The sequence below is a fragment of the Balaenoptera ricei genome, chromosome 14 (genome assembly GCF_028023285.1).
Source record: "Balaenoptera ricei isolate mBalRic1 chromosome 14, mBalRic1.hap2, whole genome shotgun sequence".
Classification (NCBI taxonomy): Eukaryota; Metazoa; Chordata; class Mammalia; order Artiodactyla; family Balaenopteridae; genus Balaenoptera; species Balaenoptera ricei.
The window spans coordinates 25,619,717-25,645,289 of record NC_082652.1 but is presented as its reverse complement, the minus strand read 5'-3'; the positions used below and the strand labels follow the sequence as shown (position 1 = coordinate 25,645,289).

Genomic DNA, 25,573 nt, shown 5'->3' with positions numbered 1-25,573 from the left:
AGCCGTGTACTGACCCCCCAGGTGGGAGTAGAGGCTGGAAGGAGTGAGGCAGAACCGTTCACAGTGGAAGGGGGGTGGCTCGCTGCATTTTCTCCCAGCTGTGCCATGTGGAGCCCCCTCCCTGAGGGCCACCAGGCGCCTTTAGACCCCTTGGCCAGACTCTGTGGATTGCCCACCAACTGTGGTTGGGGGCACAGCTCTTTTTACCTAAGATGCCGGCCTGTTCACTCTAAATCTTCTACCTCAGACCCAACTGCAAGCTTTCTTCCTGTCCCCACGGCTGGCCAGGCTGATCTGTGGCTCCAGCATCACAGAGATGTTGCAGATGGGAAGGAGGGAATTGACGGGTCCCCCTGCCCTGTCCCCCATCCTTCTCTCTGCTGCACCGTGGTTGGCGGGGGAGGGAGGCTCCCCGTGTGCCTGGGCCCTGCAGAGGAGGCTGCTGCTTCTCAGGTCACTGTTTCAGGCTGGTGCCCCCAGTCACAGGTGACCAAAGGCTGGACCTTTGGGGTCCTCGTGGTTCTCACCCCAGCTAGTCACCCATGGCCACATGCTGGCTGCTCGGGCCCCCTGCCTGGCAGTGGGAGGGGGGGATTTGCAATTTATCTTGTCAAATACCACCCCCCCCCCCCGCCAACCCTCTGGCTCCCAGCACAGGTGACAGGTGGGAGGTGGCCCATGGCCCACCCTCAGCGCCCGTTCCTGTCCTGCAGGCGCCAAGGGCATTGTCAACAGCAGCCTGATCCCCTCGCTGGTGTGGAAGCTGCAGAGGGAGGAGGAAGGGATCCAGGAGCTCCTCCTGGACACGCTGGCCGCCTGCCTGATGGAGGACGCCACCGAGGCACTGGCCAGCCGGGCGGTGCCCTTCCTGAAGGAGAAGCTCCTGAGCGCCAACAGCAACATCCGCAGCAAAGCCACCCAAGCACTAATCGCAGTCAGGTGAGGCCTGGTCGGGGACAAGGGACGGAGCGGGGAGGGCAGGAGTGGCGCCCCAGGCCCCTGCTTCCCCTCACCTGCTTGTGCCCTGGCGGAAGAGGAGCCCTCCACTGGGGCATCTGCCTGCCCAGGCCTGGGTTTAGCCCTGACAGTCCTGTGTCCCAGGAAGCCCCCACTCCTGGCAAAAACGAGAGGGTTGTCCCCCTCCCATGAGGAAGGCAAACACAGGAGGTGCCATCTGCACACTTAGACCTCCTCCGAGGAAGGTGGTGGCTCCCTTCACAGGTCAGGACGTGGAGCCGCGGGCGTCTAGTCACTAGTGACCCAGTGTCACTGTGATCACAGTCTAAATCCCAGCCTGGAGCCTGAGGATCACAGAGCCTCAGAGCTGCTTTAGCTGTGGCCACCTCCCTTCATTTCACCACCCCTGGCTCCTGGGTCTGGCCTCCTATGGCCCCAGGCCGTGCTCCCAGGTCGTCTGAGTGTCGGGGTGGGACCCACACCTCACACCAGTGCTCCTCTGCACCCTGGCGTGGCCACCAGGGATGGTCTCAACCCAAGTCCTTTCCCCTGGTGTCCCCCTGGGGTGGTCCTGGGCCCTGTCCCCCTCTTCCTCCAAGTGCAGCCACCCAGCTGCCCCCTCTCTGGCCCAGCATCCCCCTGGAGGGCAAGAACCAGATGTGGCAGCACGACGTCATCCCCATCCTGGTGCACCTGCTGAAGGACAAGGAAGAGGAGGTGCAGGCCAATGCAGCTGGGGCCCTCATGTACGTCACAGTGACCACCGAAGGTGAGGCTGCCCGCTGGCTGGGCGTCGGCGCTTACAGGGTTGGGGGTCACCGCAGCCCCCTAGCAAGCTGAGTACTGCCCCTCCCTGGTCCCAGGCTCCGCCCTCTCCTTCCAGGCCACAGAGGGCCCACCGCCTGGGGCCCCTCCCTGTTATTCCCTCTGTTCCATGGTTTTGGAATTCCTGCGTCTGACCCCGGCCCCTTGTGAGCTGAAATTCTGGGGTTGATTCGTTTGCCACTCATGAGTCCGTTATGCTGAGGTCTAAGCAAACACTGGAGCCCTTGCTTCTGCCGTGTTTCCTGATCAATGTTACTTTTCTCAGTGTGGAGGGGGCGAATAGGAGCGTAAGGCTACAACCCCCATGCGGACTCCCAGCAGCCAGGCTTCCATGCTCAGTCACCCGACCTGGGCGGTAGGAAGGGCCTGGGCTGGTTTCCCCACCTGGAGGCTAGGGTCCCCGCAGGACCTCTGAAAGCTGTCTGACCTTCCCATGCCTGTGCCAGCCCCATGCCCTGAGCTTCCCTGCTGATCCACGGAGAACTACCTGGGCCTCTGATTCTCAGTCAGCAGTCTGCAGATCCCCCCAGCGCTGGGACTGCTTGCCACTCCCCAGTTCGTCCTGATGGTGAAATCTGAGACGCACCAGGGGGAGAGGTTGGGGCCTTCCCAGAGTCCACAGCCCGTTTCTGATTGATCATGCGGTCAGGGTGCCGACCCCCAGTGTGGGGCTCCCCGTGAGCGTGGATCTCGCGGGCGTCCTCAGTGCAGTCAGTGTCTTACCTGGGCTTCCTGTAGGAGTGCTTGGAGGGCTGGGGGGCTCTCAGGGAGCCCGGACAACATGGGAATTTGGGGGAGGTGAGGTCACTTCGCTGAGCTAGCACTCCAGTCGAGGAGCCCTGAGCCCCTGCCACAGGCCAGGCTCTGTGCTGGGCGATGGGGACCCAGACGTCTCGGCCTCTGCTGTCTGAGGTTGGCAGGGGCGGCAGAGTGAAGAGTGACCTGGGGGAGACGGTGGGCACAGTACCGGGGCAGAGTGTCCTCTGAGAGGGGAGCTCGCAGGGCAAAAGGGGTTGGACGGTCTGGCAGCAAAGAAGAGTGCTCGGTGCAGGAGAGCAGGGGGCAGGGGGTGGAGGCGGGGGCGGCAGCGTGGCGTTTCAGCGGGTGAGGGGGTGGGCAGCAAGTAAGGATTAAGGAGGGGCGTCTCCCCTTCTCATTCGATTGGATTTTAATTTTCAAAAGACCCTTCATGCTGCCTAGAGAGGACTGGGTTGCGGGACAGGTACCTGGTGGTTGGGGAGAAGCCAGCTGGGGAGCTTGCGGGGCCCAGGCTGGGGGCAGGGAGGGTGTGGATCCTGCGTTGGGAGGGCTGGGGGGCGAGGGAGGTGGGCAGGGACCCCCCAGGAACGCCTGGCGTTGGTGCCCTGCAGGGAAGTACGCGGCCCTGGACGCGGAGGCCATCCGTCCACTGCTGGAGCTACTGCACTCATCCTTGAGCAAGGCGCGCCTCAATGCCATTAAGGTCCTCACCATGCTGGCCGAGGCCCCCGAGGGCCGCAAGCTCCTGCAGTCCCACGTGCCCACCTTACGGGCCCTCGAGGAGGACACCAGCGCGGCTGTGCAGCGGGCAGCCCAGATCGCCGTCAAAGTCATTGAGTGGAAACCCTGAGCCTCTTACCGGCCCCACCTGCTGACTCCACGCCTGAATAAACGCGCTGAATCTCTTTATCTTGGTCTGAATGGCACCTGATGTTTCTGGGGCAGGTCATGTCTCTCCTCTCTCCTGCCAAAGGGGAAATGCCCGGCCCAGAAGGACCGGGTCACAGGCTGAACCCAGGGTCCAGGGCCGGGTGCGAGGCATCCCTGCTGTCTGCTGTGGTCGAGTCCCCTGGGAAAGCACAGAGCAGGGCCAAGCATCTAGGGACAAGGTGGGGGCAGGGAGCTGGGTGGGGGAAGGAACAGCTGGTCCAGGCAGCACCGCCTGAGCCGGATGCTCTAGTGAATAGACCCTTGGGGTGTGGCTGGGTGTGGCCCTGCTCACCAGGTCTGCCCCCTCCCCACGTGGGGTGACAGAAAGGAAGGTCACAGGTGCAACCCCAAGTGGGCTCTTGCTGGAGGAGGGTGAGTTGTAAGAGGCCCCCACCCCCGCCCCAGGGATGAGAGCTCAGAGCTCAGGGTAACTCCTTAAGGTCTTCCCCGCAAACAGCTGTGTTCTCCAAAGCCAAGTCACCTGCATAAGCTCGGGCTGGCCTGAGGCCGACCTCCCCCCCAGCCCTCCCCCTGTTGTCTGCTGGGCCCCCCTCTAGGGAGCTCCCACCTGTGCCTCCACCTGCCTTGCTTCTCCTGCAGTGAAACTGGCTAAGGAGGCTGGAGAGCCCTCGGGGGGCGCGGGGGGTTGGAGGGGTGGAGAAGCCAGGCTGCGGGGGGAGGAGGCATGGGGACTCCTTGATCTCCCCGACCCATCCTGTCTGGTGGTCTAGTAGGGTTCTGACCTCTGTTGGAGAAGCTGCAGGAGCGGCTCAGCTTCAGGGCTGGACTCGTTTGGGCTGAGCCGAAGCCTTAATCTCCCCCATGAGGTTTCCGAGGCTCCCTGCCTCACACCAGTTTTCCCTTGTTCCCTTGTTACATCACCAACCAGCAGCCACACTTCCTGAGGGACAGAACCTCCCAGAATAGACGCTACCCGCAGAGCTAGAATCCCCAGGTGAGTGCCTTCTTGTAGTCCTTCCAGGGCCTGGAGCCTTCACTTTCCTAGCAGAAACACAGAGACGTTTGCGTCCTGGGATTCCAGGATTAGCCCAAGCAGCCCCTCTTGTTCTGGGAGGGACCGGCTGCTGGGCCCAGCTGGGGTTTCAGGTTAAATTTCATTCTCAAAAAAGGCCCTGTAAGAGGAAACCTTTCCTCCTTCAGGAAAACAGGGGCTTGAGGGGCTCCACTTCCTCATCCTGCCTCAACCATAGCACGCTGGCTCCACCCTTACCACCTCCCTGAAGGGCTCTGGACTTCTTGCTGCCAAGATCCCGTGCTCTTTGTGCTTGGCCCGAGCAGTAACCCAGGTGCCAGTGCTCCCTTCCTGTGGCGGCTGTCTTGGTCCTCCTCCCAGGGCCCTGGTTGTGCCCTCTTAGTCTCCTCTGCAGAAAGAACCCTCTTTCTTAACCTGACATCTCTGTTTGCTCTCCTGCACAATCTCATCTGCCTGACTTGGGCTTCCTCTACCAGGTTCACTTCTTAGCTAGGCTGGCCCACTGTCTCCTCTCCCCTCAGTCTGAGTCTCTAGCGCCAGCCTCTGTGCTGTGTTCTGGACCTTCCATCCAACTTAATACTTACCCTTAAATGTCTCCAGGCAAAAATTAATACCAGTCTTTCACAAACTAATTTAAAAAAATAGGAGAGGAGGGGACACTTCCCAATTAATTCCATGAAGACAGTATTACCCTGATACCCAAACCAGACAAAGACCTCATAAAGAAAGAAAACTATAGACCTCTATGAATATAGACACAAGAACTCAACCAAATATTAGCAAACCAAATCCAGCCACATGAGAAAATCATTATACACCATGACCAACTGTAATTTATCCCAGGAATGCAAGGTTGGTTTAACACGTGAAAATGAATCAATGTAATGTGTAAATAAAGAACAGAAACCACATGATCATCTTAATAGATGCAAAAAAAGCACTTGACAAAATCCAACACCCATTCATAAAAAAATCCCAAACTAAAACAAAATCAAAAACTCTCAGCAAAATAGGAAAGAGCAGTATTTCCTCAACATGATAACATCTGCAAAAACTCACTGCTAACATCATACTCAACGATGAGGAGACTGGATGCTTTCCCTCTAAGATCAGGAACAAGACAAGGATGTCTGCGCTCACTACTTCTACTTGACATTGTACTGGAGGTTCTAGCCAGGGCAGTTTAGGCAAGATAATGAAATAAAAGGCATCCAGGTTGGAAAGAAAGAAGTACGCTATTTCTACTTGCACACTACATGATTTTATATATGAAAAATCCCAAGGAAGACACTTAAAAAATATTAGACCTAATAAACGAGTTCAGCAAAGTTGCAGGATTTTCTGTACATGAGCAATGAACAATCTGAAAATGCAATTAAGAAAAGGGATAGGGGACTAAGAGGTAGAAACTCTTATGTATAAAATAAATAAGCTACAAGGATATATTGTACAACAGGAAATATAACCAATATTTTAAAATAACTATAAATGGAGTATGACCTTTAAAAATTGTGAATCACTATGTTGTACACCTGTAACTTATATAATATTGTACATCAACTATATCTCAATTAGAAAAAAACACCTCATTTACAGTAGCATCAAAAAGAATAAAATACCCAGGAATCAATTTAACAAAAGAAGTGCAAAACTTGAGTGCTGAAAACAAAACACTGTTGAAAGAAATTAGAAGACCTAAATAAATGGAAGGACATCCCATGTTCATCAAACAGAGGACTTAACATTGTCAAGACGGCAATAAGTATCTTCATGCAACTCAAACTGCACATGTCCCAAATGGTGCTCCACTTTTCTCCTGCACCTGCTCTCTTCCAGTGTGGCCTGTCTTTGGAATTGGTACACCCTTTGCCCACATGCTCAAGCCAGAGAGTCACTCCTGGGCCCTCCCTCCAGAAGTCTAGTACTCGAGTCCTGTTACTTCTAATTGCTGGCTTCTCTTGATGCTGTTCCCTTGTCTTTTCTTTTTTGCTGCTAACTTGCCTGGATTCCTCTAATAGCCTCCTGGTGGGTGTTCCTGCCGCCCTTTCATCTTCCAACAGCAGCCAGCAAATCTGATCCCATCCCTTCCTGGCTGAAGCTCCCAGGGACTCAGGATCCCAAAGCATCTGAGGCCTGCAGGTCCAGCCCCTGCCCACCCTGCCCTCCCCACCTCCCACAGTTCTGCACTCTGGCCTCCTAACACCCTTGCCTCACCCTGTCTTCCCACATGTCCCTCTGTTATCCAGCTAGCTGACCTCCCGCTTCAGTCACGGGAGGCCTCCTCCCTGCGGGCGCTCCTGCCATGTGCACGTGCACAGAGGGCCCATTTACTCGGTCCCCTGGCTGAGCTCAGTCTCCTTCTCTGTGAAATGTGGTTGATTCTGGTCCTTCCACATGGGGTGGCTCCATGGCTTGAACGTGACGATAACCTGGGCAGGGAAATAGCGGGCCACACTAGGTGCTGGCCATCACCGCTCGTGTTTCATTGTCTACTTCCCTAGACCATGAGCTCTGTCCATGACTGCTTCCCAGCAGTGCTGGCACATAGTAGGCACTCAAAAACGTCAGCTGAAAGACTAAACGAGGGATGGGGGGCTGGTCCCGACTGCACCTTCAGAGTGTGACTTTTGCAATGCTGGGTGGGCCTCCCCCAAATCACTTCAAGGCATCTGAAACTTTTTCTAAAGACCCAAATCATTTATTTTGGTCTAAGAAGAAGGAAGAGGAAGGGGTGGCTTAGGGAGCCTCTCCAGAGACACACTCCAGGAGTGGTCTATACTTGACAACTAAAGGGGATACAGCCCCTGGGCCCAACTCCCAGTAGCAGGCAGACTGGGAGGAACTGGGAAGAGCTCAACAAGGAGGGAAATTTCCTCTCCACCTGCCCTCTAGGGGTGCAGCCAGACAGAGCTGAGCCACAGGGAGGCCTGGTCCTCAGGTAGAGACCGCCTCAGCCCCACCACGGGTCCAGGCAGGAGCCAACGTTTCCATCCACGGCAGCCTTGGCACCAGCTGGCCTGTGTGGTCATCGGCAGTAGGCACAGCCCCCTGTGGGTGGGACCCTTGGCGTGAGGAGGAGCATCTTTGCCAGCAGCCATACCTTTACAAAGGAGAGAACACAGCAAACGGAGGTGGGTATAGGAAGGAAATAGTGACAGTAAACACAAGCAAAACCCCCAAATATATCTAGAGATAAAAAGCCAAAATTAAATTTAAAGTGAAAGCCAGTGTTTGTGCAGTGGAGCCATCTGGAGAGAATGACTCATCGCACAGAGGACAGACGTGCTCATCTTCGGTCTCTGCCCTCACCAGTGGGCTTCGCCGCCCGTCAGCCCGCAGTGTTGACGCTGTGGGCGCGTTTTCATCAGTGTGATCCTTGGTCCACGTCCGTGGGCCTCCCCGTAGGAAACGTTTCGTCCCCTCGATGATGAGGGCGTTTGCAAGAGGCAGTGGTTCGCCCGCTCCCCAGACGTCCCCGCAGGCTGCCTAGGAGAAGTAGAAGTGGCAGAGCACTGTGAGCGACACCAAGAGGAACCCGCAGACGTCGGGCACTTTTCTCCAGTGGGACATCTCTGGCATGTCTCGGAGCTTTGTTCCTTCCAGCATGTCACGCTTCTCTGTCCCTTCAGACGTGGCACTGTGCTGTGTCCCTTCCGTGTCACCACACTCCATCTTCTGCACGACTGCCTCTTCCGGGGCGAGTCTGGGGCCTGGCAGTGGCTCCAGGCCACAGAACACATCCCAGGCCTTCCAGAGGCAGCTCCCGGCCTCCTCAAATACGTCTGGAACAGAGGGAATAGGCACAGGTCAGGAGGCTAAGAGGCCACACACAGGAGGGGGGTCTTTCTAGGGCTCACATCTCAGCGGTGAGGCCAGCAGGAAGGCCAACAGACTGGCTCTAATGCGGAGAACAATCCTCAGCCGCTGCTGCAGGGCACCTCCCGCCGCCCTCAGAGACATGGGGTTGGGGGGCTCCGGGCGCGGCCTGGGCCATGCTTGCCTTGCACTGGCAGAGCCTTCAGCCGGCCCAGAACCCCGGCCGTCACGGGGCAGGCCCTCCCCGCTGGGCTCTGGAGGGCCCACCCTTCCCGTCTCCAGCACACGCCCAGCACAGCTCTGTAGGTCTAGGGCAAGTGGCTGCTCCTCTGAGGATGGAAGAAGCCCCAATTGCTCTGCTCTCCTCAGCAACCTTGGGGCGTGTCTTCTCCACGTAGGTACCAGTCTCACGGCCTGGCCCAAAGTAAGGCCCTCTGGGCCCTTGAAAGGGGAATCACTGGTGTTTTCTCCAGGAACGGGGGAAGTCTAGGAATTATGGGCAAGTTTCTATTCACATCTCTGGACCAAATCAGTGAAATGTCTCACCCTGGGGCTTAAATGTCCCTCCGGTGTCTGGTAGTGCAGCCCACGCTGGCCGCTCCCAGGCCTGCTCAGGCGTGGGTCAGCACCACGGCCAGCTCCGCACACACGTGAGCGCAGCCGGTCTGGGAATGGATCCCTCTTTGATGATAAGACAAGCACACCTCGGTCTGAGAAGTGTGCGCTGTGACCTGTTCCATGTCTCATCCCCTTGGGCAGCCAGCACACCAGCTGTGTGTCCTGAGGCTGGGGCAGCACCAGGGATGGCGGAACCCGTCAGCCAGTGACGGAGGGGCCTGTGTTACAGGGGAGGTGCTGCCGCCAGAGGACCCCAAAGACGCAGATATCTGCTGCGGTGCTGAGAGGTCCTGAGCAGCATATGCTGGGCCTGTCTCTCGGTCTCTCAGATGTCCGGGTCAGCACACCATCACGCAGCTGCCAGGCCCAAAAAGGTTGCTGTACATCAACGGCGACTGATCATGTAAACACAGCCCGAGGGCTGTATGACGGGAGGTGGGACAGACCAGTGGCCAAGAGCACACGCTTTGGAGTCAGACTGCCTGTGTTCAAATCCCAGCTCCACCACTGCCTGGTTATCTTTGGAGTCCGGGGCCGACTACTTAACTGTTTGGTGCCTCAGTCCCCCCATCTCTGAAATGGGGATGATAATTGTACCTGTCACACATAGGCATACTTTCCACAGTGCTTGGCACATCCCAAATGGGCAAAAAGTGTGAGCCACTGTCACCGTGGCATCCACCCACGATTGTGGACGAGGGAGAAGAGGAGCTGGGAGGTGCCCCCAGAACGAGCCCCCGGCACACGTGGCCCCCGACGGGCAGTTCCTCTGTCCCTGAGGGAGAGCAATCCTGGGAGCCCTGTACCCTCCAGGGGCGCGGGGCAGCCTGGCTCAGGAGAGGCCACTCCCCTGCCCTGCAGGTGTCAGGAGAGGGTCCCAGGCCCCTCTGGGCTCTGAACGTTCCTGGCAGGAGTGGAGAGGGGGCCCCAGAACACTGCCTCTCCCCAGGCAGGCCTTCCCTCCCTCCCTCCCCCAAACTCACAGTCCCCCCAGACTCTCTGCCCCAGACTCAGTGCTAATCTCGTTAGGCCTTTATCCCTGTTTGCGTCAGGGCCTCAAGAGGTGCAGGTCGCCCTCCCTGGGGCCCCCGCACTCCGCCTCTGACCCCATCTGCCGAGAGCTTTCCTCTGGGCCTTCTGGGGCCCCCAGGTCCGAGCCTCTCCAGGAACTCTCTCTTCTTGCCCCAGTGAAATCCGGCTGTCCTTGGCGGTGTCCCCAGGCGCCCTCTTGGGTGGGGCTGCTCCCTCCTCCTTGCAGAGGCTCCCGCCCACTTCCCAGAATCCCTCTGGGTTTGAATCCCTGTGTGAGGCTCTGTGACCCGCTGTCCCTCCCCTGTCCCCAGTGCCTCCTCCCCTCCTGCTGAGGCACAATGTGATCTGTGTGGCTCGGTGGATCCCTCCCACCCCGGCTGAAACGCTCCTAGATCACCAGACACTTGTGTTTCTCTGCCCCTCACGGACCCTTCCCTCCTCCCCCGGCACCTGCTGACGCCTCCCATCTGGATCTCTCTGGCCCGGACCGCCACACGGATGTCCGAGAGGCATCTCACCCTCGACAAACACCCACAAGGCATCTTTGGGAAAATGAAAGACGGGGCCTCTGCCTGGAAGCATTTCTGGGAGTGGAGACAGCGGGGGTGGGGGCAGGGAGCAGCACAGGCCTCTCCGCTGGCTTTGGGTCTCCCTTCTCACCTGGCCGTGCCTGTGGTGCGGGGCTCTTCCCTTGTGTGTCTTTGTCCAGATCAACCCTTTCCTCTTGGCTGTTCCATAAACTCCAACAGAGGCGGTGTAGCTGGGGGGAGAGCAGGCACATGTCACCACCCAGGACCCTGTCACGCAGGCCTTATGGTGCCACGGCTCGCAGCTGGGCACCGGGGTCTCGAGGGACTGAAAAGGGTCGTTAGACTCTAACAAGGGACAGAAGGAACGTGGGGTGGGGAAAGCAAGGCGCCTGGGAACCCTGGATTTCAGTGCTGGCTCTGGTCCCGTGTGGTTGTGCGGCTGCCCAAAGGTGACCTCAGTGTCTTGGGCTGGATGGTAGGGTAGGAGGCAACATGCTCAGGGCTTCTTCCAGGAACTGAGGGTCTAGGAAGCTGTGCCCTTCAGGGTGGGAGAAGCTGCTCATCACTCCGGTCTGCTGCTTCTGGTGGATGGGCCCGCAGGGTAGACCTGGGAACTGCTTTCCTTCCAGGAGCCCCTCCTGGCTGTCAGAGGTGAGCACTCACGCAGCCCAGAGGAGGCCTGACCTGGTTCACCTGGGGTACCCAGATGGCCTGGTCCCTAGGCAAGCTTAGTCGCTCAAGCTCAGCAAGGCATTTACAGATGCAGCAGGGGAGCATCCCTTCCCTTCTAGTCTGTTATTTTGTTCTCTTCCTGAAAACACGGAGACTTTGGGAAGTAAAATCCAGCCAATTGCTGTTGCTTTTTTTTTTGCTTTTTTTCAGGGTTGGGGTCAGTAGAAGCACAAGTAAGCGAACATTTCCACCAAGTCTCTCCCGGAGCAGGTTTTAATCTATTATACCGGATTCAGTATATTTGAATCTCAGCACCACCACCCCTCCCACTCCCCCAAACATAGCAGGGATGTGACTGAGCAGCCCCTTCAAGCCCCGCCTCTCGGACTAAGACATCAGTAATGAACCTGCTGCCATGTCAGTGACAGAGACTGGGTTTAGCCTTGAGTTGCTTCCTGGTGATGCTGTACGTCTGCATTTGCCTTCCCCATTACACGACGAGCCCTGTGGACCAGGCCGCTGGGCAGGAAGAACATGGGATCGAGTGTGGTCCCGCTTCCCCTGGTAGCGCCCGGTGTGCAGCACATAGACACTGACCCGAAAGCACGGTTCCCCTTTGCCTCCCTCCCCTCCTCTCCAGAGCACCTGTGCTGCTGGGCAGAAAAAGCACTCAAGCACGTGGCTGCCTGAGAAGCGGGCAAGACCAAAATGTTGAGAATAAAAGAGCAGCAGAAAAGAAGTCAGACAAGTCGACCATTAAGACCCTGAGAGACAGGAGCTTGGGTCCAGCACCCACGGCTTCTCCATGTGCCGGGAGCAGGGCAGGGGACGTGTGGTGGGCGAGCTGTCCTGGGCACTCCTGGCCGTCCTCCCCACTTGCTCCATCCCAGTCCCACGGGGCTCTGTATGCGAGAAAGGAATGGGTCAAAAGGAACTACTGAGCAGAAAGGTGGCCAGAGGGGAGGTGGCCTTCCAAGTTCTCAGCTCTCACCCAGACCCCAGGGCACACGGGTCTCACAGACCCGCCTCCCTTCTGAGCTCCTCCTGCCCTCACCTCGGACACCTAGGACCCTCCCTGCTGCTCTCCGGCTCAGCCAAGCCCCTGGCCTGCTAAGTCTCCTGGCCATGCCCACGTGGCTGACGCGATGGAGTCTGGTCAGGCCCAGCCCTGCTGCTGGCTAGTTTTGGTGTCATGGACAAGTGACTTGACTTCTCTGAGCCCAGGCTTTTTATACTCCAACTGGGGTGACTGACACCTGCCTCCTGGGAGAGGGGAAGTGGCCGGGCAAGGAGAACGAGGCATGCCCAGCCCCCAGCCACAGCACTGCCAGCATTACTGTCCCCCCTCCTGCTGGCTTAATCCCTTCTGGGTGGGTGGCAGCCGGGACTGCCCTGATTACATTAATTCACACTGAGGTTAGCAACCTTAGCATTTCAAGGAAATTTTGTATTTTAAAAACCAAACTTCTCATTCTCAGTGAATACTTAATTGGAGAACTGTTGGAAAGCTTTTTAGTTTAGTTTTTAAGGCAAGGAGGTTATTTGCCTATTTATGACTCATCCGTCCCCCCAACCCCCAGCCCCCCGCCCCCCACCCCGCTTTCAAAAAGAATGCAGGAATTCAGCCACTTTTCTCCAAAGCTGGCAGAGCCAACTTGCGGTTCACAGGGACACTGGGACTGCGGTGGACCCCGGAGCATCCTCACGGCAGCACTTACATGTTTATCCGGAATCGGGTCTGTGAACAAGGAGATCCCCACGACGGTGAAAAGACTGATGGTGAAGAGGATGACGGCAAAGTAGAGGTAGTGCACGCCGCAGATGATCCGAGGGCACCTGTTGTTTGTCGAGCAGCTCCAGGCCCCGTAGGCAAACTCGGACACCATGCGGCAGAAGCCAATCAGAAGTCCACCAGTCAGCCCCCAGAAGGCACCCTGCCAAAGGAGGAGCCCCGAGAGTCGCCTGGGAGGAAGACGGGGGATGAGACAAGCCATCCTCAGCCTCACCTCCTGACCAGTCTAAACTGGTCAGCTAAACTCAGCATAATAAGGGCTTCACATGCCTTGCAGAAGCAGAGTCTTAGCAATGTGAGGAGATGACACCTTCTTGGGCTGAACACAGACCGGAGATGCGTGGACACTCTCTTAGGTCAATCAGAGAACTTAGGAAATACTGGAGACAGTTTTAAGTTAGACGGTGAAGGCACATCTCAAACATAATGTGTCCAAAGAGACCTCAGTCTTGCCTGTTGCTGCAGGGGCACCTCCATCGCCCTGGCAGCTCAGGCAGAAACCGCAGGAGACATCCCTGGCCCCTTTCCTTCCATTCTGCCCTACCACCATTCTGCCCAATCCATCAGCAAATCGTCCCATCGTCTCCACAGTGACCACCTCAATCCCGATCTACCACCTTTTCTCACACAGGTGGAATCCGTACCTGGTGTCCTGCTCACCCGCTGTCCAAGAAGCCGGAGTGACCTCTTCAAAGCATGGATTAGGGAGTGCCCTGACTCTGCTGAAGACCACCGTGGCTTCTCATGGCTGCCCTCAGAAGCAAGTCTCATCTGCTCGAGCTGACCTCACCTGGCTCCGCCCTCTCCCCTGGTCAGTCTACTCTAGCCACTAAGCATGACCTCTTCCTGCATGTCAGGCCTGCCCACCGTGCTCTCAGCCAGGCCTTTGTACTTGCCCTTCTTTCTGCTTGGTTCTCTCTCTAGATCTTGGTGTTTCTGGCTCATCCTTCAGGATTCAGGTTCGAGGTCACTTTCTTAGGAGAAATCTTCTCCCACTATCTTGGCTAATGTCCTTGTGCTCCCCCTGGCCCCAGCACCTACCTTGCTAACCTCCATGATCCTTTTTGACTTTTAAACAGCACTACACCACTCTCAGAAATCTTATCTGCTCATTGGGTATCATCCGTCTCCTCCAACTGGACAGTCCACTCTTTAAGAGTGAGGACTTCGTCTTGGTGCTTGAGCTGCATCTGGAGCCTGTCTCCGGTATGGCTGGGTGTTGGAGGAGGTAGAGGATACAGTGTGTGGGAAGCATCTTGGAGAAAGAGCTGAAACCAAAGGCCAGGTGCGGTCCACAGGACCCATTTATTGAAGGAGGCGTGCAGAAAAGTGAAGATCTAGAAACAGATGGGCAGCAGAAGCCAGATGAGGGTGGGAGAGAAGGCCTGGAGAAGTTCTCTAGGTCAAGGAAGGTAGCCACAATATGCTGTAACCTTGGACCAGGGGTAGCTGGAGAGCCACTGACAAGATCCCCAGTTTCCCTTGGTGATAGGCCTCAGTACCGCAAGGGTGGTGACCATTGCTGGTAGGAGGCAGGTTCTCCTGACTGCCTGCTCCTCTGCCCATGCCCTTCCCAAGAGAGCACAGAGAAGAGCATCTCCAGAGCCCAGCAGCCCCCCACCCCACTCTCGGTGCTCAATTGAGTCCTGGTGAGCTAGGCAGAGCAAGAAGCACTAACAGATTGGTCTGGAGGATTGAACACCTGACACGGGCCTGCAGGAAGCACCAGCCAGATGGAGGTGGACAAAGATATTCATGGCAAAGCAAAGAGTCCATGGGAATGAAGAGGGGCCAGAAAAGGCACGAAACAGGCAATCAGCACTGCAAGTGGTTAGCAGTGGCTGGGGCCTAGGGACTGTGTATGGAGAGGGCCAGGGCTGAGAGGCAGGCAGGAGCCAGGTCACAGAGGCACCATGCTCGGGAACTCGTGCAAGGCCCAGCTGCTCAGTGCTGTTAGGAGAAACAGGTCAAGATGTGACTCAAATAATGAATGAAAATATTCTGGCAAACTGTGCTTTCAGTCTTACTGATGAAATGATCAAACCATTAATTGGGATCTTTATTTAGTTTTAAGTGTGGCTGGAGGAGATGGTCTTCATGCAGGGAAGGTGGTAGGAGCTCATGACTGAACATCCCCCTGTGAGTTTGAAATCTCTGAGCAGGAAACATCCATGCACAGAGGCAACAGAAGCATATCTTCCTGTGCCTAGATAAGCATGCAGGAGGATCCCACACACTTTGCACCATCTATGGCATGGTCGAAAGTGGATTACATTGCAAAGGGAAGAAAACAAATCAGAGCTTGCCTTTCCCCTGCATGCATGAGGGAGCTTGGACCAAAGCTGCCCAGGAGTAAATCATCTCTCAGAAAGCAAATGATGCAACGGTGTCAACTCTTGAAGCACAAGAGACCCTCTCAGGGCAACTTTTGCAAAGACAGGTATGATGTGAAGGCAAGCCCTCACACTGCCATGCCGTGGCCATGCCAACTCCCACCTACCTGCTCAGTGACTCTCTTGCAAAATATGGCAAGCAGGAAGATGGCAGCAATGGGCGGCGTCAGGTAACTTAAAACTGCTTGCATGTATTCAAATAGTTGTTCCCTGTGTGCCATTTGTATAGCAGGGACCCATGCAATGGAGACAGCAAGTAAGATTATAACAAAAAACCTGTAAGTTAAACCAAAAGTCAATGGCAATTTTATGAGTTTCTTGCCTGCCAATAAAATACCTACAAACCATAAACTATTAGCTAGTTTTAATTATTCCTTAGGTTAAATTCAGGTGCCCATTCATAAGTGTGGCAGAGGAGATAGCCATACCCCTAAACACTAATAGGACCATAGGGCTGCAGGCAAAAACCCTTCAACTTCTGCACAAATAAAACTGAGGGTCCATTTGCCTGTTACTGGATCATGGGTAGATTTTCATCACATTTGGAGACTGTGTTGGGATGGTCGTGCTTAAAATATATAATACCTGGAAAATATTAATTTCTTCAGGGGTAACACATTTCTAAAGATTTCAGATGGATTAGTACGGCACCTGATTTTAAAGATTTGCATAAACTCCCTTTAAACCCTTGGTTGTGCGTGTGGGGAAGAATTGCCAAATAGTCCACCAACAAGCAACTGTTGGAAGGCAGAAAAAGCTGAGCAAAGATTTCATTGCCTGCCTATAGCAGGGGAGACAGAAATTGGAGTTTGAATCTCATCAAGTCAGAGGGGCTAGGTAACCACCTCAGGCTTTTCACTGAAACCCCTGAATGTCCATGCCTTAGAAGCAGAGACTATTTCCCAGGACTAAGAACTTGCTATAAGACTAGAGCAAAACTGAAACAGAGTCACCCTAACAAAGTATAAAAACCAGGCCTCCACAACTTTAAGGGGATCAACTAGTAATTTACCTGCATGCTTGAACAAAAACCAATATTCTTCAGAGGAACATGATCCAGAATTTCTATAATGTATTATCTACAATGTTCAATATATAATAAAATTTTCTAGGCATGTGGAGAAGAAAATGTAACCCATAGTCAAGAAAAAAGCAATCAATAGAAACTGACCCCAAGATGGCTCAGATATTAAAATGAGCAGACAAGGACTTCAAAGCAGCTACTGTAGTTATGTTAAAGGACTTAAAGGAAATTATAGTTATAAGTGAACAGATGTGAAATCATGACAGAAAACTGGATACTAGAAAAAATTTAAAAAGGAACCAAATAGAAATTCCAGAACTGAAATTCTGGTTCAAAATATGAAACGAAAAATTCACAGGTTGGCTTTAACAGTAGATTGGAAATGGCAGGAGAAAGGGCCAATAAACCTAAAGGGAGATTGATAGAACTCTAAACTGAAGAACACAGAGAAAATTTTTTTTAAATAAACAGAGCCTCAATGATCTGTGGAACAACATCAAAAGAGCAAATATGTGTAAGTAGAGTCACAAAAAAAGAGATGAGGGATGCAGAAGACAAATATGCAGAGAAATATGGTCAACAATTTCCCATATTTGGTGAAAACCATTAATTCACAGATTCAGAAGTGCAGAAAAGCCCAATCAGCACACCATAACAAAACTGCTGAAAACCGAAAATGAAGAGAAAATCTTGAAAGCCCAGGAAAAAAGACACATTACATACAGAGAGCAGTACTATGAATTATAGATGACTTCTCATCAGAAACAAGAGGACAGAAGAGAATGGAAGAGCATACTTTAAAGTGGTAAAAGAAAAATACTGTCAACTCAGGATTCTACATCCAGCAAAAGTATCCTTCAAAAATAAAGATGAGGGTGTCCCTGGTGGCGCAGTGGTTAAGAATCTGCCTGCCAATGCAGGTGACACGGGTTCGAGCCCTGGTCCGGGAAGATCCCACATGCTGCGGAGCAACTAAACCCATGTGCCACAACTACTGAGCCTGCACTCTAGAGCCTGCGAGCCACAATTACTGAGCCCACGTGCCACAACTACTGAAGCCTGCGCACCTAGAGCCCATGCTCCACAACAAGAGAAGCCACCGCAGTGAGAAGCCTGCGTACCTCGCCGCAACTAGAGAAAGCCTGCGTGCAGCAACGAAGACCCAACACAACCAAAAATAAATAAATAAAATAAGTAAAAATTTTAAAAATAAATAAAGATGAAAGAAAAACATTTTCCAATAAACAAAAACTGAGAGAGTCTGTTACTAACAGACCTGCATTACAAGACATACTGAAATTCTTTAGGGTGAAGGGAAATAACACAGATGGAAACTTGAACCTAAAAGAAGGAATGATGAGCACCAAAAAAGTAAAATATAAGATGCTACATATATATTTTTTCTTATTTTATTTTCTTTAAAAGGCAGTTGACTGTTTAAGGCAAAAAACTGTATCACTATCACTGTATTCTGGGGTTAATAATGGATGTAGATGTAAAATATATGACAATCATAACATGAATGATGAAAGGGGAAAATGACATATACTGTTGCAAGGTACTTACATTTTACATAAAATGATACAATATTGATTTTAAGTACGCTAAGATAGGTTAATAACGCCTATTATAATGCCTAGAACAACAAAAAGAAATTAAAATATAAAAACTATTTCCAGCCATATTAATGATTACACTAAATGCAAGTGAACTCAAATTATAAAGACAGAGATTGTCAGATTAGATTAAAAATATCAAGATACAACTATATGTGCTCTACAAGGGACTCATTTTAAATATAGTTACAGGTTGAAAGTAAAAGATGTTATAAACACTAAGCATAAGAAAGCTGGTGTGATCTATAACAGTAATGAAGTAAATCTCAAGACAAGAAGTATTATCAGAGATAAAAAGGGACATTTCATAATGATGAAAAAGTTAATTCCTCAGGAAACCATAACAAGCATAAGGGCACCTAATCCCAGAACTTGAATATATAAGAGGTAAAAAAAACCCTGAAAGAACTACAAGACAGAAACAGACAACTACATAATCATAAATGAAGCTTTTAATACCTCCTCTGTGTATATAATATACACAGTATATATAATATATATAACAGAGGAACTAGACAGAAATTAAGAATACAAAAGTATCAATAAATTTCAAAAGATTAAAATCTCATAGAGTATGTTTTTTGGATCACAGTGGAAGTCATTAGAAATCAATAACAATAAAATAGTTAGGAAAGTACTAAATACTTGGAAATCCAACAGCACACTTCTAAATAATCTATGAACACAGAAAAAAAATCACAAGGAAATTAGGAAATATTTTGAACTGATTAAAAATGAAGACACAACATATCAAAATTTGTGGGATGCAGCTAAAGCAGAGCTTAAAGGGAAATTTATAGTTTTAAGTAGTAATTGTAAAAAATAAGAAAGGTTTTAAACCAGTGATATGAATTTCCAATTTAAGAAGCTAAAAAAAAAAAAAAAAAAGAAAGAAAAGAAAAGCAGGGTAAATCCAAAGTAAATAGAAAAAAGGAAACAAATAGAATTCAATGGGAGAAAAAAACCAGAGGAATCAACAAGCCCCAAAGTTGGTTCTTTGGAAAAATTATTAAAATTGATAAACCCCTAGGCAAGTTCACTCAAGAGAAAAAGAACCCCCCCCCCCCCCCGCCCACAGATTACCATTACTAGAGATCCTACAGACACTGAAAGGATAATAAGGTAAAATTTGGGGAGGTGCTTGGAGCCATGGCAGTGAGGATGCTCCTGAATATTCTGCTCACTGGTACACCAGGAACTGGTGCTCACTGGTACACCACACTAGGTGGAATACTTGGGTGATTTAGCTCGAGGAGTCTGATCACCAGTTATCATGGAGCCTGGCAAGATGGCTTCTCCTAAGAGCGTGCCAAAAGATGCACAGATGATGGCACAAATCCTGACAGATGTGGGGATTACAGAATATGAGCCAAAAGTTATAAACCAGACGTTGGTATTTGCATTCTGATATGTAAACACAATTCTACATCATGCAAAAATTTATTTATGACATGCTAAGAAAGCTACTGTTGATGCATATTATATGTGATTGGCAATCTGGTGTCACGCTGACCACTTTTAAAAAATAAAAGCTTTATTGTTTCACCTTTTGCATTCAGGTACACAGTCCACCTGAAATGGATTTTTGTGTAAAGGGCGTTAGTCAATATTCTTTTTATCAGGAATAGCCAAATTACCCAGTACCATTCCTTCTCCCCTTACCACTTCCCCCACTGCACTATACTGTAATCTTTGTCATGAATTAGATGACTGTATACCTGTGCGCCTTTTTTGGTATTCTGTTCCATTAATTTGTCTACCCCTGCAATAAAACCACACTGTCTAATTAGTGTCACTTCACAATAGATATTGCTATCTGTTAGCATAAATCCTCCAGCTTTGTTCATCTTCAAGAATAGCCTTGGATATTCTCTGCTCTTCGCATTTCTATATTACTTTTAGAACTCATTTGTCAATTTTTATATGCACACAAAAAAGTTATGGCATTTTGATTGGGATTACTCTGAGTATGTAGAATAATATGGGGAGAACAAACATATTGTCAGTATTGAATCTTCTAATTCACAGATATGGTATATTCCTGCTATACTTAGGTCTCATTAATTTCTCTCAACAATGCTTTGTAATTTTCAGCAATTTTCTCATATCTTTTGTGAGATTTATTCCTAGGTACCTGATATGGTTTAATGACACTACAAATGGTAATATGTATAATGTGTAATGTGTAAAATATGATTAATTCTTGTATTTGATCTTTTATCAGTCTTGTTAAATTCACTTTAAAATTTTAAGTTTGTCTATGAAGTCTTTTATGAAAATTTCATTTCTTCCCTTTCTATCCTTATGACATTTGTTTCCTTTTTTCACCTTTTTGCAGAGTAGCACCTCCAGTACAATGCTGAAGAAAAGTGGCTATAGTGGACGCATGTGTCTAGTTCCCAGTCTCAGGGGAAAAGATTTTCAAATATAAACATTAAGTATGATAAATGCTATAGGTTTTAAAGAATATGTATGTTTAAAAGTCAGAATAAAGAAGATCTTTTAAATTCTCTAATTTGCTAAGATTAAAAAATAGGTATTAAAAGTTTTGAATGATTTTTATCTATTAAGATGACTATGTAATTTTCTCCTGTTTTCAGTTAATGTGGTCAAGTACATTGATTGATTTTTGAATAAAATCTATGCTTGCATTCTTGGAATAAACTCCAGATGGTCATGGTGTATTATTCTATGTTTCTGGACCTGATTTGCTAATATTTTGTTAAAATTTTCTGCATCTATGTTCATATTTGCATGGTATGTATTTTCTCATGTTTTCTTTAAGCCTTCCTCAATCTTAAAGAAGATGTCTCTCTTCAATAAAGTTTCAGGATACAAAACTAACATACAAAAATCAGTAGTGTTTCTTTATACTAACAATGAATTATCTGAAAAAAATAAAGAAAACAATCCCATTTATGATAGCATCAAAAACAATAAAATACTTAGGATAAATTTAACCAAGGAGATAAAAGGTCTCTACATTGAAAACTATAAGACATTGATAAAATAAATTGAAGAAAACACAAATAAATAGAAAGATATCTTGTGTTCATGGATCAGATGAATTAGTATTGTTAAAATGTCCACACTACCCAAAGCCATCTATAGATTCAATGCAACCCTTATCAAATTTCCAACGGAATGTTTTACAGAATTAGAAAAAAATAATCCTAAAATTCATTTGGAACCATGAAAGATCCTGAATAGCCAAAGCAACCCTGAGAAGGAAGAACAAATCTGGAAGCATCACACATCCTGATTTTGAACTATATTACAAAGCTATAGTAATCAGAACAGTATGGTACTGGCATAAAAACAGACACATAAACCAATGGGACAGAATCTAGAGCCCAGAAATAAAGCCATACATATATGGTCAACTAATACTTGACAAGGGAGCCAAGAAAACTCAATGAAGAGAAGACAGTCTTTTCAATAAATAGTGCTGGGAAAATAGAACATTCATATGCAAAAGGATGAAACCAGACCCCTATCTTAACGCCACTCAAAATGAATTAAAGATTTAAATATAAGATCTGAAACCATAAAACTCCTAGAATAAAATATAGGGGATAAGCTCCTTGACATTGGTCTTGGTAATGATTTTTTTTTGGATATGACACCAAAATCCCAAGCAACAGAAGCAAAAATAAGCAAGTGAGGGCTTCCCTGGTGGCGCAGTGGTTAAGAATCCGCCTGCCAATGCAGGGGACGTGGGTTCGAGCCCTGGTCTGGGAAGATCCCATATGCCGCAGAGCAACTAAGCCCGTGCGCCACAACTACTGAGCCTGTGCTCTAGAGCTCATGAGCCCCAACTACTGAAGCCTGCGTGCCTAGAGCCTGTGCTCTGCAACAAGAGAAGCCACCACAGTGAGAAGCTCGCACACCGCAACAAAGAGTAGCCCCCCCCTCAGCAACTAGAGAAAACCCGCGTGCAAGTGAAGACAAAATGCAGCCAAAAAAAATTAAATACAATGAATAAATAAATAAATTTATAAAAAAAAATAAATAAACAAGTGAGACTACATCAAACTGAAAAGCTTCTACACAGTCAAAGAAACAATCAACAAAATGAAAAGGCAACCTACAGAATGGGAGAAAATATTTGCAAACCACACATCTGATAAAGGGTTGATAGTTCCTTAGCTGTCTAAGGAACTCAGACAAATTTAATAACAACAACAACAACAAAAACAACATAATAATAATAGAATTTAAAAAATGGACAAAGGACCTGATAGACATTTTTCCAAAGAAGATATTTAAATGACCAATAGGCACATGAAAAGGTGCTCAACATCACTAATCAGGGAAATGTAAATCAAAATCACAATGAGATACCATTTCATACCTGTTAGAATGGCTATTATCAAAAAGACAAGAGATAAGAAGTGCTGGTGAGGATGTGGAGAAAAGGGAACCCTTGCGCACTGTTGGTGGGAGTGTAAACTGGTGCGGCCACTGTGCAAAACAGTGTGAAGGTTCCTCAAGAAACTGAAAACAGAACTACCACATGATCCAGCAATTCCACTTCTGGGTACATATCCAAAGGAAACAAGGATCACTATCTTGAAGAGACCTCTACAGCCTTTACACTATTTATAATAGCCAAGACATAGAAACAACCAAAGTGTTCATTAACAGATGAATGGATAAAGAAGATGTGGTACGTATACACAATGGAATATTGTTTGGCCACAAAAAAGAAAGAAATCCTCCCTTTTGTGACAACCTTTAGGTCATTATACTAAGTGAAGTAAGTCTGACAGAGAAAGACAAGTGTTGTATGGTCTCACTTATATGTAGAATCTAAAAAAACCCTGAATTCATAGAAACAGAGAGCAGACTGGGGATGGGTGTGGAGGGAATGGGTGAAGGTGGTCAAAAGATACAAACTTCCAGTCATAAGATAAATAGGTTCTGGGGACATAAGTACAGCATGGTGACTGTAGTTAACAACACAGGATTGTGTATTTGTATGTTGTATATTTGAAAGTTGCTTAGAGAGTAAATCTTTTCTTTTTTTTTTTTAAGAGAGTAAATCTTAAAAGTTCTTTTCACAAGAAAAAAAAACTAACTATGTGAGGTGATAGATGTCAACTAAACTTGTGGTGATCATTTCACAATATATACATATATTGAATCATTATTGTACACCTGAAACTTATACAATGTTATATGTCAATGTTATCTCAACAAAACTGGAAAAGAAAGAAGGTGTTTCTTCTATGTAGATTACAGTTGGTTAAAAAAAAAAGCTCTGATAATCTTCACCTTTGAACTCAGCTAGTCTACCGATCTCTGTTTCATGAAATGACTGATATATTTAGGAGCCATCCTATTGTTTTCCAGTTAACCTACCTTTCACGTTCTTTTTATTCTTTTGACTTATTAGTTATTCCATATTTTACTTTTATTAACTTGTTAAACATTCTTGAACTGTTCTTATATTGTTTAGTCTAGAGACTACATGCATCCTTGACATATCACAGTCTGGTACAAGTTTTGACTTTTACCACGTCCCAAATAGCAAGAGAACGTGAGAATACTTAAGCTCCATTTATCCCCTTCTCATTCTCTCTGGGATTACTGGCATATGTTTTGCCTCCATATGTTGTTAATCCCATAGACATTTTTTCTTATTGATGTCAACACTCACTCACTTCTATTTCCCACGTACTTACCCTTTCTGGTGCTCTTCATCCTTCTCTGAAGGTCAATTCTTCCATCTGGGTAATTTTCCTGCAGCCTAAATAACGTGCTTTAGTATTTCTTATCGTGAAATTCTTTTGTAATAAATTCTCTCAACCTGCATTTATCTGAAAATCTGTTTGTTTCACCTTCACTCTGGAGGCGATTTCGATGGGTATTGAATTCCAGGTAGGCAGTTTTTCTAGCACTTGAAGATGTCACTCCACTGCCTCCTGGCTTTTACAGTTTCTGTTGAAACTTCTACTATCAGTCTCTCCGTTGCTCTTTTGAAGGTGATGTGATTTACTTTCTTCTGGCTGCTCTAAAGATCTTCTCTATCTCCAGACTCCAGCAGTTTCACTATCATGTGGCCTGGGTATGGTCTCTTTTGTATTTATCCTGCCTGCGATTTGTGGAATTTCTTGAATCTCTGGATAGTCATCCAGATATTTGGAACATTCTCGGCCATTGTCTTCTCAAAATTGCTTCTACAGTTACATATATATATATATATATATATATATATATATATATATATATATGTGTGTGTGTGTGTGTTTGTGTGTGTATATATATATATAAATGTGTGTGTATATATATATAATTTCCAATTACATATATATTATTCTTCTGCGTTCCACGTGTATCTTCCTTTTCTCCTGTGTGCTTTAGTTTGGATATTGTTGACTAATCCATTTCCAAGCCACTAACAGTGTCTTCTGCTACAGCCAATCAGTTGCTAACAAATCCATTGAGTTCTTAATTTCAGATATTTATTTTTCAATTCTAGACCTTCTTATTCTTATAAATTCTAATTCTCTGGAAAAATTCCTAATTCTTTTCATCTATTTTATAAACCTTTCCCTCTATTTTCTTGTACCTATTAATCAAGGTTATTTCAAAGTCCTTGTCTGCTAACTTCACCTGTGGGTTTACTTTTTTTTTTTTAACATCTTTATTGGAGTATAATTGCTTTACAATGTTGTGTTAGCTTCTGCTGTGTAACAAAGTGAATCAGCTATATGTATACATATATCCCCATATCCCCTCCCTCTTGCACCTCCCTCCTACCCTCCCTATCCCACCCCTCTAGGTGGTCACAAAGCACCAGGCTGATCTCCCTGTGCTATGCAGCTGCTTCCCACTAGCTATCTATTTTACATTTGGTAGTGTATGTATGTCAGTGCTACTCTCTCACTTCGTCCCAGCTCACCCTTCCCCCTCCCCGTGTCCTCAAGTCCATTCTCTACATCTGCGTCTTTATTCCTGTTCTGCCCCTAGGTTAATCAGAACCATTTTTTTTAAAGATTCTATATATATGTGTTAGCATACGGTATTTGTTTTTCTCTTTCTGACTTACTTCACTCTGTATGACAGACTCTAGGTCCATCCACCTCACTACAAATAACTGTTTTGTTTCTTTTTATGGCTGAGTAATATTCCATTGTATATATATGTGCCACATCTTCTTCATCCATTCATCTGTTCATGGACACTTAGGTTGCTTCCATGTCCTGGCTACTTAAATAGTGCTGCAATGAACATTGTGGTACACGTCCTGTTTTGAATTATGGTTTTCTCAGGGTATATGCCCAGCAGTGGGATTGCTGGGTCATATGGTAGTTCTATTTTTAGTTTTTTAAGGAACCTCCATACTGTTTTCCATAGTGGCTGTATCAATTTACATTCCCACCAACAATGCAAGAGGGTTCCCTTTTCTCCACACCCTCTCCATCATTTATTGTTTGTAGATTTTTTGATGATGGCCATTCTGACCAGTGTGAGGTGATACCTCATTGTAGTTTTGATTTGCATTTCTCTAATGATTAGTGATGTTGAGCATCCTTCCATGTGTTTGTTGGCAATCTGTATATCTTCTTTGGAGAAATATCTATTTAGGTCTACTTATATATACATTTTA

General features: G+C 48.3%; 2 protein-coding genes across 3 annotated transcripts in view; one reads left to right on the top strand and one right to left on the bottom strand.

Annotated features, from left to right (window-relative positions):
• RSPH14 (radial spoke head 14 homolog) overlaps positions 1–3,428 on the top strand; it is a 61,814-nt gene extending 58,386 nt beyond the window's left edge. The window contains exons 5-7 of one of the 2 annotated variants that reach the window (XM_059894467.1): positions 714–939; positions 1,590–1,726; positions 3,153–3,428. In XM_059894467.1, the coding sequence (XP_059750450.1) occupies positions 714–939; positions 1,590–1,726; positions 3,153–3,391 (602 nt within the window). In that variant the 3' untranslated portion in view covers positions 3,392–3,428. Of the gene's footprint in view, positions 1–713; positions 940–1,561; positions 1,727–3,152 lie in introns of both variants that reach the window. The other variant, XM_059894468.1, reaches the window with a different exon arrangement.
• A 4,523-nt stretch (positions 3,429–7,951) lies between these two features.
• The window catches only part of LOC132348104 (sodium/glucose cotransporter 1-like), a 62,507-nt gene continuing 44,885 nt past the window's right edge, over positions 7,952–25,573 (bottom strand). Inside the window, exons 14-17 of the mRNA XM_059895256.1 lie at positions 15,426–15,594; positions 12,852–13,067; positions 10,592–10,691; positions 7,952–8,247 (exon numbers count right to left, since the gene is read on the bottom strand). Coding sequence (XP_059751239.1) covers positions 7,952–8,247; positions 10,592–10,691; positions 12,852–13,067; positions 15,426–15,594 — 781 coding nt within the window. The remainder of the gene's footprint in view (positions 8,248–10,591; positions 10,692–12,851; positions 13,068–15,425; positions 15,595–25,573) is intronic.